This window comes from Perca flavescens, chromosome 7 (genome assembly GCF_004354835.1).
Source record: "Perca flavescens isolate YP-PL-M2 chromosome 7, PFLA_1.0, whole genome shotgun sequence".
In the NCBI taxonomy this organism is placed as follows: domain Eukaryota; kingdom Metazoa; phylum Chordata; class Actinopteri; order Perciformes; family Percidae; genus Perca; species Perca flavescens.
Genome location: NC_041337.1, coordinates 34,990,888 through 35,003,813, shown reverse-complemented (window position 1 = coordinate 35,003,813; position 12,926 = coordinate 34,990,888). Strand labels below are relative to the sequence as shown.

The following is a 12,926-nucleotide window of genomic DNA, read 5'->3' as shown; positions in this document are numbered from 1 at the left end:
GGTGAGCAGAACAAGTTGTTGTCTGGCAGAACTTTCAGTCAAAAGAAGGCCATTCAAGTCCAGCTACATGTTCAATCTGTTCAATGCTGATTGGTCCGGTGGTGGCGAGGACCCTAAACTATACACAACATGGCCGCTCTTACAACTTCTGGTCTGAAACATCCGAAAGAATACGAGTTGTGCACGAAGGAATCTCCAGACAGCAGCCAGAATGCAGCAACTTCAGGTACAGCAAAGGAAGGACAGTCACTGCTAAAAACTGGGAGGAGGATTCGGTTTTTGATTTCAGCAGAATCTTAACCAATGGATTTGGTATTCGGCCGAACCCAAAAAATCTGGATTCGGTGCATCCCTAGTTTTTTTTTTCCTTTCAAGGAACTCATCTGAAGAACATTCAGAGTTTTTCTGAATGTTTTCTGACTTTTAACAGAGCTTCATTCTCGATCCTGGAAATAGTCCAACATAAAGACGTAGGACACGTTCAACCCCGACAAACGGTTATTTAAACTGAAACGGTGGTGCATGAACACCCCGAGCTTACATACAAGTCTCTGCTGATTGGGTGACGCCTTTGGTAAGGCATGGATGCCCGAACCGAGCCCGACAGGTCCCGACGGTACCCGAACGGGCCGGGCCGGGTTCGGACGGATATTTAGAAATTATGGTCTGGTTCGGGTCAGGCTCGGTCACATCAGCACGATAAGGCATTTGTTGTAAAATGATGCTGCGGCTCCTTTAAGAGAGCTCAGTGTGTGTGTGTGTGTGTGTGTGTGTGTGTGTGTGTGTGTGTGTGTGTGTGTGTGTGTGTGTGTGTGTGTGTGGTAAGTGGGCAGAAGAGAGAGAGAGAAAGAGGAAGCAGACGTGTTGTATGCAACTAGAGCAGAGTTGGTGGAATAAGTGTAAGTTTTGTACTAGGACTGTGCTCGATTGAAGAAATTCTTAGTCGACTAACACTCAATCAACTGTATCGATTAGTTGATTTAATCGACAGATCTGTAAATCTGAGTTTCTCCACAAAGAGTCGTGCTAAAAGCACCACTTTAATTCTTGTGTTTACCAGAGATGTGCTCGTACGTTTCTCGGAAATAAGTCATTCAGCATGAAAAAAAGCATCAAACACGACTAATGGACTAAAGAGATCTAAGTTGACTAAGACAAAAATGACCGATTAGTCGACTAATCGACTAAAAGGGAGCGGACCTATTTTGTACCCAGTGTGTGTGTGTGTGTGTGTGTGTGTGTGGTGTCAAACTGAAAGCCAAGTTCAGTCATTGTCTGACCAGAAACGGGATTTTAACCCCGACGTTATTCATGTTATACCGAGGGCCCTGGAGGTAACCAGTCTCCGCTGGTTCTCGGACCACGGTCGGAACCGAAGCGAACAGGAGACGTTAAAACGTTGAACTTTATAACGGCTGATTAACGTGCGCTTGTTACCCCGTGTGAGCTGATGACCTCATCTGTTGACATTCCCGAATGCCTTCCTACAGCTGCTTAATAAAAGCTTTCCACACAAACACACGTGCACGTGTCATTAGTATGAGGAAACAATGAGATTTTTAGGGCTGCCACCTCTTAGTCGATTAGTCGACTAATCGGTCGTTTTGGTCTTAGTCGACTAAGATTTCTTTAGTCGATTAGTCATTTTTTATGCTTATTCATGCTTAATTATTTATTTCCAAGAAACTTCTGAGCACATTTATGGTAAACACAAGATCTAAAGTGGTGCTTTTGCAGGATTAATTGTGGAGAAACTCAGTTTTACAGATTAGTTAATTAACTACATTTATATTGTGCTTTTCTAGTCTTAACCACCTCTCAAAGCTCACAGCTCTGTCAATTAAATCAACTAATCGATTAGTCGACAAAATCCTATAAGTGTTAGTCGACTAAGAATTTCTTTAGTTGTGGACAGCCCTAGAGATTTTAACTGTGTCGGGCTCGGAGAGAAAAATGCGGCCCGATCCGGACTCTAGCCTCTGGCACACCCGCCAGAGAAAACTCATCAAAGTCAGTTTCACAGACGTTCATCAGTCTCTGACCAATCAGCAGCTGGCGTCTCTCTGGTTGCCAGCTGACTCCACGCTTTGTGTCCGGGGTCGTTTGTTCGGGGGCTGCTCCGATTGGCCGACGTCTCTGAATCCCTCGGAGGTGATCTGGTATTGGACGGTGGCGCCCCTGTGATCTGGAGATTTAAAGATGGCCGCCATCCGGCGCGAGCCCGCCCAGTGTAGGAGAAGCCGGATGGTGGGGGCGTGGCCCCAGCTCTCCCCGAGGGCGGGGACCAGCTGCGATTGGCCGCCGCTTACCGGGTGGTCATTTGGTTGGTCATCGCCACGGCGATGCCGTGACCGGTTGCCATGGCGATGAGCTGCTGGGCGAGCCCGTTGAGGAGGCGCGTCCTCTGCGACAGATCGTCAAAGTGCTGCCGGAACGGGAACGCCACGCTGTCGATCACCAGGAGGCGGACCCTCGGGTGCTCGGACAGGAAGTCGGGCAGCAGGTGGACCTCTGCGAGCAGCTCCACGTAGTCGTGGCAACGCACCTGAATGAGGCGAGACAGAAGGCCAATCAGAAACACAGTCTAGCCAATGCTTTGGTCACATAAGGGCTCCTGCACGCTCGCTGCATGGCGACAGCGTTTTTATTTCGGCTCCCATGTAGGGCTGGGTGCCAATTTCAATACCGGTTCCTAACGATACTTTTTTCGATACCATATGTTTTAAAATCCATTTCAACATCAACAAAAATACATTAAACACAAAGCTTTTATTTTCCACCTTAATTTTGAATCAAAACTTATCAAAATGTAAAATATTCTCATAAAACTGCTGACTCAGAGTAACATTAATAAAGTTGCCTTACGAGCTCAGCCTGTCAGTCAGTCATCAGGGCAGAGAAACCTCCGCTGTGCCTGCTTGTCTAACAGGAAGTGTAACGTCAACAGCACCGTGACCTCTTTCAGCTCGCCGCTAATATCACCTCACCATTAATATCACCTCACCATTAATATCACCTCGCCACTAATATCACCTCACCACTAATATCACCTCGCCGCTAATATCACCTCGCCATTAATATCACCTCGCCGCTAATATCACCTCGCCGCTAATATCACCTCGCCGCTAATATCACCTCGCCGCTAATATCACTCCGTCCGCACCTCTGTGTGTGTGTGTGTGTGTGTGTGTGTGTGTGTGTGTGTGTGTGTGTGTGTGTGTGTCGGTCGGAGCTCCCCTCTGTGTCAATATGCGGAGAGGACAGATAAGCTTGCGCTTACGCGCTCAGACGCTTTTGGAACCGAAATTTGGCACCAAAAGATAAAGAATTTTTCGATACCATAAAAGTATCGACGTTCGGTACCCAGCCCTACTCCCACGGTAACGGGTCAGAGCTTACACTCTGCCTGCGTGACGCGCACGTCTCGAAAAACGCATGTACGCTAGAAATAGGACCGATGCCTATTTTTCACGCGACACGCAAGCGTGTTGGAAGCGTTTCCGGGCAAAATAGAATGTGAAAATATGTTTATTAGTCCATGAGCCAGGGCCCCAAATTTGGGCCATCGGTATCATTTTAGGGGGACAAAGTCTCAAAGTGATTTTTGGCAAGGTATACTAGAAAAATCACGATAGCAGTGCAGGGGTGGTAGCGAAATCACTTTTTTTTCCAAGTCATGAAGCTGCTAACCCCCTAAGATAAATTAGATATATAAGATAGATAAAAAAGAAAAGGCTCATGGTAGGGATATTGTCAACAATCTATAATATGGTGCTTGGTATCGTTGGAAAGGGGACCTTTTAGGCTTTCATTTAAGCCCAGTACTGAATCTGTCTGGCACACACAGAGGTCACATGACTTCTTTAAACCAGAAATAACACACATTTTCTCATGATTTCCACCTAAACTGTATCCTTTCTTTTATCCCTCCTTAGGATGGGCCATTTCTGTGTCTGTAGCTATTGAGGAGGAGAGAGAGGGGGGGGCAAGGTGGAGGGTGGGGGTGTGGTCTTGACCAACTGCCACTTTGCTCGTTTGAAAGCCATGATGTCTCTCTCTCTCATGGGTGGGCCAAATTCTCTGGGTGGGCAAAGCAGAGAAAGAGGAGGTAACCTTTCCCCTTATGACCTCATAAGGAGAAGATTCCCGATTGGCCCATCTGAGCTTTCATTTTCTCAAAGGCAGAGCAGGATACCCAGGACTCTGTTTACACCTATCACCATTTCTAGCCACTGGGGGGACCATAGGCAGGCTGGGGGAACGCATATTAATGTTAAAACAATCCTCATAAAGTGACATCATCACGCCATGGGACCTTTAATTCTTCATTGTTTTTGAATGTTTGTATTACTGTGCTGGGTGTAATGAGTGCCGTCAATTAAAAATGTTCTACCAGGAACATGTTGGAGAGGATGGTTTCCACGGTGAAGGTCTCCATGGCGACTCGTTGCTCGTCGTCTTCGACCAGCAGGGAGCAGTGTTGGACGGCAGCGTCTGCGATGTCGACCACTCTCTGCAGCAGGAAGCTGCCCTCGGTGTCCACGTAGACCGCCTGGCCACCGACGCCCCCGAAACACTGAGGGACCTGCACGTCCACCGCCAGCTGCAGGCTGACAGGATGAGGTCATCAGTGACATCAGCGTGACATCACAGAGATTGTTTTACGTAAAGAGAGAAGCTAGCAGGCTGGAACAACTCCACATAAATACACATCATTAACAAACATTTACATGGACACAACGTTTCCACGGCTTCTCTGGTCTTATTTCATAAAAGTTATGTTACAGATTATACCTTATACCACCTGTAACCTGGATACATCTATCGGGGGTGTGTGTGTGTGTTCATGTGTGTGTGTGTCAGTGTGTGTGTGTGTGTGTGTGTGTGTGTGTGTGTATAGTGTGTGCGTGTAAGTTTTGTGTGTGTGGGTGTAGTGTGTGTGTGTCTATGTGTGTGCCTGACTTTGTGTTTGCGCGTATGTGTGTGTCTGTAGTATGCGTCTGTGTGTGTGTGTGTGTCCGTGTAGTGCGTGTGCGTCCGTGTAGTGCGTGAGTGTGTTTGTGTGTCTGTGTAATATGTGTGTGTGTGTGTGTGTGTGTGTGTGTGCGTGTAGTGTGTGCGTGTGTTTGTGTGTCTGTGTAGTATGTGTGTGTGTGTGTGTGTGTGCGTCCGTGTAGTGCGTGCGCGTCCGTGTAGTGCGTGAGTGTGTTTGTGTGTCTGTGTAATATGTGTGTGTGTGTGTGTGTAATGTGTGTGTGCGTGTAGTGTGTGCGTGTGTTTGTGTGTCTGTGTAGTATGTGTGCGTGTGTGTGCGTGTGTGCGTGTGTGTGCGTGCGTGTGTGTGCGTGTAGTGTGCGTGTGTGTGTGTATAATGTGTGTGTGTGTGTGTGTATAATGTGTGTGTGTGTGTGTGTGTGTGTGTGGTGTGTGTGTGTGTGTGTGTGTGTGTGTGTGTGTGTGTGTGTGTGTGTGTGTGTGTGTGGTGTGCGTGTGTGTGTGTGTAGTGTCTGTGTAGTATGTGTGTGTGTGTGTGTGTGTGTGTGTGTGTGTGTGTGTGTGCATGTAGTGTGTGTGTGTGTGTGTGTGTGTGTGTAGTGTGTCTGACCACAGTTGTGTCTTTCCGACTCCCGGAGCTCCACAGATTTCGGTGGTTTTCCCGACAGGAAGCCCTCCTCCGAGAGCAGCATCCAACTGAGAGGAAAAGGTCACGATGCTCTTCAGCTCCTCCTCCTTCTGCAGGAGCTCCAGAGCTGTCAGAGAGGCTCCTCCTCCTCCTTCTCCTCTTCCTCCTCCTTCATCACCTCCTCCTCCCTCTCTCCTCACAGTCTGCAGCACCTCCAGCGCCTCCTGCTGGGTCAGACTGGCCTCTGCAGCGCAACACAAAACATCACATCTCAGTGTGTTCCCTCGATTTGACTTAGGTCCGCATATTTAGCGGAGGGGTTTAGGAGTCCTCTCTCAAGAAAATGTGATGTTTTTTCAATTTGACATAATTTTGAACCGTTATTATCACCATATCTGTGTCTAAAACGTTGGAAAAGCTAGAGCAGATAAATAAAAAAAAACACACAAAAGAGTTACCCCTTGTGTTGTCCTGCCGGGTCAAAATTAACACTCTTTTAGACACTATTTTCTACATTTTTTGTCGCTTATTTCAACATTTTTAGCACTTTTATTCCATTAACTTCAGTATAATCACCACTAGACCTATTTATTTGCGCTAGTCTTACACTTGTTTTTGGAATTCAAGGTCAATAAACCTCATTTGTATGACATTTCTGTGTAAGAAAAAAACAGAAATTATGAATGATTTGGACTAAAGGTTAAGATCAGAGGAATGAAAGTAATGGATGATCACAGATCTGTCAAAGTTTAGTCAGGATAATGCCATAAAATTTAATACAGCACCCACAATTCTATGAAAATAGAGATCTGATCCTTACTTTCCTTTGCGAAGAGTGTCTCATGGAACCATCCGTGTTATTTTGGGCTAATTTGGTTAAAAGAAATCTAAATTTATGCTATAGAAACTTTGAAAACGGGTCAAATTTGACCCGAGGACAACATGATGGTTAAGGATAAAACCAAGGTGGCTACAGGTATAAACAAGTTAAATTTAAGACTTTTTAAGACCACTTCTAAATGAAATTTAAGACTTGAATGCAATGTGTTTGTAATTATGTTCAACGAGACACTGAACCAGAAAACCAAAAGCAAACAACTGGACTTGCATGTGTGTTATTGGTTAAATGACCACGTCCGGTCAAGATTATATGGAGCAGTTCATGGGCCACGCAACTGCCCAGGATCTACTTCAGCATTTCTAAGTAAGTGTGCCATAAATATATTTATTAACTAACCTCTTGTATGTTGTGTATCATATAGTTAAGCTTTACTGATTTGTCAAGTGAATAACAACTATGGATAGGGCACTACACGTTAATTAAGACAAATTAAAATGAATGAATTAAAAACAGCCAAATTGAGTTTTAGAATGGTATTAGAGTCTGCTGTTTACCTGCCAATATGTATAAATAGTATACAGTGCTGCTCATAAAAATAGCCCCATATCATCACATACCCTTCACCATACCTAGAGATTGGCATGATTTTATGTCAGTTAGCCTAATAGCTGGTTTGATTTACATTGAGAGATGATTTTATTGAATGTGCCCCATCTCTAGTTATGGTGAAGGGTATGTGATGATGTGGGGGGGCTATTTTAATTCCAAAGGCCAAGGGAACTATATCAGGATGCAGAGTATCCTGATCCATGAAATAACTGGCCTTTAAAAATAAACATATGCCTGCCTCTATGGGAATTTAACATAGGGGTGGACTGACTTATGCCCCCAGTATTTTAAGGAAGGGCATTCATTTATCTACGATACATTATTTATTCACAAAGAAAATTGGTGTCCTTAAAGGTTGGACTTTTCCTACTTTTTTTAATTAAGGAATTAAGATCAATTTCCAAAAGATGATTTGTGTATTCCTCTTTTTAGTCAACTTATCATGGGTTCATAAACTTATGAGCACCACTTGTCATTTAACCAATAACGCACATGCAAGTCCAGTTGTTTGCTTTTGGTTGTCTGGTTCAGTGTCTTGTCGAACATAATTAGAAAAACGCACCGCATTTTTGGACTTAAGTGATGAGTTATTTTTTGATATATGGCGCCAGTCCAAATTTAGCGTAACGTATCTGGTCTTGTCCTTTCCACAGGTAAATGACTGTACAAGCCCCGAATCTGGAAACATTGCTTTGAACACTTCTTCAATCCCGTCATTAGACCTGTAGGAATTGTGGCTTATCACAGTCCTCAGCACCCAAATCACCTCTGCTCCGAGTGTTGGCATAGAGCCACAAATTGCTCGGAGGTCAGCTGGCATTGTTGGCTGTGGATTTCCCATCCTAACATCCAGCGTTGTAGCGTTGACATTATTGCTAGCGGTAGAAATGGTGTAGCAGAAACTAGCAATTACGGGCTGCTGGCGAGCCTTTACGTAGTACGTAGTTCAACAAGTTTGAAATTCTTCCGACGCATAGCGCAGTTCGCTTCATAACATTCCCAGGCACCGACCTTAACCAATAATACTCGTTCTTTTCAAGCAATTTGTAATTGAACTTCCATTTCCCCATGTTTCTAGGTGGCTATCAACCATTGCTGTGTTACCTGTATGTATGCGGCAAAATTGCAAATCCCACTGACTATGGCCACGCCAAGACCCGCCCATGAAGCAGCTCGATTGGTAGGGGTTAGGCATTTGACCTCGGTTAAGGTTAGGATAGCCGATTGGTCAGGGGATAGGTCATGTACAAATGGGGTTGCGTTACCTTGCGTAAAAAATATTCGACCTGGCTGGCAGAACAGATTGCCTGCATTTTCGCGGTGACATGACACAAACATATTTAAGACTTATCCAATCTGAATTTAAGACAATTTACTTACTTTTACTTATTTTTAGGAAAAGTTATTTAAGACTTTTTAAGGACCCGCGGCCACCCTGAAAACTCACTAAATAAGTTCAAATAAAATCATTAGATCTGAGAAAACTCTTTTAGTAGTTTGATCCTTTTTTGAGGCCATTTTCTGCGATAAAAATAAGTATATTATAGGCCTATATAAATGATTAAAGGTCCCATGACATAGTGCTCTTTGGATGCTTTTGTATAGTGGTCCCCTAATACTGTATCTGAAGTCTCTTTTATATAGACCTTAGTGGTCCCCTAATACTGTATCTGAAGTCTCTTTTATATAGACCTTAGTGGTCCCCTAATACTGTATCTGAAGTCTCTTTTATATAGACCTTAGTGGTCCCCTAATACTGTATCTGAAGTCTCTTTTATATAGACCTTAGTGGTCCCCTAATACTGTATCTGAAGTCTCTTTTATATAGACCTTAGTGGTCCCCTAATACTGTATCTGAAGTCTCTTTTATATAGACCTTAGTGGTCCCCTAATACTGTATCTGAAGTCTCTTTTATATAGACCTTAGTGGTCCCCTAATACTGTATCTGAAGTCTCTTTTATATAGAACTTAGTGGTCCCCTAATACTGTATCTGAAGTCTCTTTTATAGAGACCTTAATGGCCTTGACCACCTGCCACTTTGCTCGTTTGAAAGCCATCCTTATGACCTCATAAGGAGAAGATTCCTGATTGGTCCATCTGAGCTTTCCTTTTCTCAAAGGCAGAGCAGGATACCCAGGGCTCGGTTTACACCTATCACCATTTCTAGCCAATGGGGGACAATAGGCAGACTGGGGGAACTCATATTAATGTTAAAAAAAACTCATAAAGTGAAATTTCCATGCCATGGGACCAGACATCCAAAGTGTTTGTGTGTATCCAAGGATAACCCATGAAGCTTAAATTTAGCGACTCTAAACGGGAGTTCTGTGCGGCGTACGATGCATTTAAAATATAAAACAGCTTTGTGTTTTACTTAAATGACCAAGTAATTAAGAAGAATAAGGATTCACAGCAATTCATCAACTGTCTGTTGTTTGTTTATGTTAGCCCATAAACCAGCATATTAAAATCTTGATATTGTGAACGGAGTTTCTGGACTGAAGGAATTTAAAAATGCAAATGCTCCGTTTTTTATGTCTACGTGTCAAATTTAAAAGGGGACAAAATAATGAATATAAGACTGTGTGTTTATAATTTCAGAGATTTACAATTGCTTTATGTTGCCAGGCAATCAGAAAGCTAAAAAAACAGAGGTATTTTTAACGGAGTTCTGCGATCATCCCACTGCCATCACTCTGCTGAAGTGCGAATAAGTGGGGTCATCTCCACTTTGGCCACGACTCGCCCACTTCTCTACACATTACTTATTCTAATATGCATCGTGCACATTACTTTGCACTATTACTTTTTGCACTTTACATCCCACTCCATGTGTACCTGTCTTGATATGTCTTATTTGTATATTATGTTGATATGTGTTTATTCTTGTCTCTACTGTACTGTGTCTACTGAATGTTTACTGCTAGCCTACATGTCTATTAGTTGAATGTATAGAGAGTAGGGCTGCTCGATTATGGAAAAAATATATAATCACGATTATTTTGGTCAATATTGAAATCACGATAATTTACCACGATTACTCGTTGACTTCTGGAAACATATTGCGTTAGTGAACTTAAAAAAAACAATGGGAAAAGTTACATAAATCAACAGTAAAAAAAAACACAACTGGGAAATTTACCTTGATACTTTTCCTATTTAAAGTTTATTTTTTCATTACAAGAGAAAATATGAGTTAACTTATAACTAATAATTGTTTTTCTCGATTATTCTGTTTTTGTGGTCATTGGGAGCCGAAATCATAATCACGATTAAATTTCGATTAATTGCACAGCCCTAATAGAGAGTTAACACCTACCGAAGTCAATTTCCTTGAGTATGCAAGTATACCTGGCCAATAAAACTGATTCTGACATATGCTGCGTTCCAGACACAGTTTTTAGCCCGTAAGTTACGACTTGGTAGCGTTCCAGGCAAAGTCATCACAAACCATTCTAGCTAGCGGCTACCAAACGTTGACGTTAGCTATCTGGGTTACTTTACGTTGCCTATTTATGTCTATTTATTTCTACTTATCACTGTTGATAACCGGCGTCTGTACATCAACGGGGGTCGCCATTGTTGTTTATGTGTGTGTGGTACCAGTTCACGAGTAGGAAGTTTCGGGTTTGAAGGCCGTCCCAGGACACTTTCACAGGGAGAGGGTTGTGAAAACACGAGTTACGGGTTGCCTGGAACGCAGCATTAGATTCGGGTCCTGGACGCTGAACTCGTGGTTATTTTGGCCGGAGTTTGGTGACAGAGAGACGGTTACCTTTGCTGAGTTGTAGCGGTTTGAGGTGCAGCAGGTCCGCGGTGAACTGGAAACCAGCGTTGACCAGTTTCATCTTCACACTGGGACTCAGAGACAAACTGGACACCGACCTCTGCATCTTCACTGACAACTGTTCTGACGTTAGCTAACAATAACCCTTATTAGAAATTCTTTGCTTCCACTTTCAAAACCACCCGCCATGACAGGTTCCCCGGCACGCTACACGCCTTTCAAGTCAACAGCGTCACACCAGAAACTTCCGGTTTGACTTTTCAAAGTAATTTATTTTATTTTACCTTTATTTAATCAGGAAGAGATTCATTGAGATTAAAAATCTCTTTTTCAAGAGTGTCCTGGCCAAGACAGGCAGCAGTACAACCACACATATACAGTACATACAACCACAAAATACGCAAAAACCTCCAGAAACATAAAACTACTGACACAGCAAATCTTTCAAAGTCGACCACAATCCTAAACAGGCAAAACATCTGCAGCCAGATGTGGCTGACTCCAAGTCAATCAACATCCTCTTCAAAGCGACCAATGAGAGCAGCTCAGTAAGTTTTTAATGGATTTCTGTAACTTGTTCCAGGCAGAGGGAGCAGCAAACTTAAAGGTCTTTTTCCCCAGCTCAGTTCTAACCTTTGGAACAGACAGAAGGAAAAGATCCTGGGAACGAAGATTGTAAGTCCCGGTACTATTTACACTGACATAGCTCAGAAGGTAAGTAAGAATTGTTCGAGCTGATTAAAAACTGACATTCATAACATAACGTGTTCATTTTCCTGTGAGAGTTTTAGCTGTTTTTAGTTTCCGACAACTGTAACAACTCTAAGACATCCTTCCACCAACGTCTCTGCAATCTTGCAATTATTAGTCATATTTTATTTATTTAATTTACTGTTTAATACACTTTCAGTAGACTATATTTTATTTTCCTACATCACTCTTTATCACATCTAGCTCCCCTTTTGCGAAAAAACAATATCGGCCTAGCAGTAAATTAACTTAAAGTGGACACTATGGTCGCTCAGATATTCAAATTTCAGTAATGTTTTAAATAGTCTTGCATTGCCAGCCCTATCTCCACAGCGATGTGGATTAAGGTCTGGCAGTAAATGAGGTCAGGCCTAGCCTACGCGCATAAACTTTGCTCCTCTCATCTACACGGATGCAGCAGTTCCCATTTTTGCAAACCATACATAATTACAAGGAAAATATTTCTATATTACTGAAAATGCGCTTCAGGTGTTTGGATTGGTCAGGAGGCACTTTACAGTACAGTCCTCAAAAAGTCCCAGCATCCTTTGTGGCTTGTTGTGTTTTACACAACATTTCCATGAATCATGGATGTGTTGATGACAGAGATGAGGAAATATTAGAGGACTTAATAGTGCGTTCTTTTTGTCCACCGAAGTCGATCTACGAGTCGTTTTCCGGAAGTTGCAAAAAGAGCGCCCCCCGAGGTCGTATATACGACTCGTCAAGTCGTCTGAACTCAGAGGGCCCGTCGTTCACTTTCAAAACATGTGGTTTTCTACAATTTTAAGCATTTTGTCTTTGTTGTAAACATTGTAGGTTTTCTACAATTTTAAGTCTTTTGTTAAACATTTGTTGTAACCAAATGAAGTCTTGGTTAAACATAGTGCTGTATACTGCTACCTATAGACATGTCTCTACAGTCTTATTAGGAGTTAAACATAGTGCTGTATACTGCTACCTATAGACATGTCTCTACAGTCTTATTAGGAGTTAAACATAGTGCTGTATACTACTACCTATAGACATGTCTCTACAGTCTTATTAGGAGTTAAACATAGTGCTGTATACTGCTACCTATAGACATGTCTCTACAGTCTTATTAGGAGTTAAACATAGTGCTGTATACTGCTACCTATAGACATGTCTCTACAGTCTTATTAGGAGTTAAATACCGCCTGATTAGTTATTTTGGAGCTTGTGCAGCTGAAATTGGCTAGAGACGCTCGGTTGCTATATGGCAACAATGGCTTTAAGCCGAGTCTTGAGCAGAAAGCAGAGCAGTAGCCTAACGTTAACGTTAATCAAAACGTA

General features: G+C 42.8%; 1 protein-coding gene across 1 annotated transcript; it reads right to left on the bottom strand.

Annotated features, from left to right (window-relative positions):
- Positions 1-1,917: 1,917 nt before the first annotated feature.
- On the bottom strand, positions 1,918-11,107 carry rad51c (RAD51 paralog C). The gene is given in 5 exon segments (XM_028583606.1): positions 1,918-2,308; positions 2,311-2,545; positions 4,394-4,610; positions 5,606-5,867; positions 10,851-11,107. Coding segments are annotated over 5 exon segments (1,095 nt in total). The 5' UTR covers positions 10,969-11,107; the 3' UTR covers positions 1,918-2,045.
- Between the last annotated feature and the right edge of the window lie 1,819 nt (positions 11,108-12,926).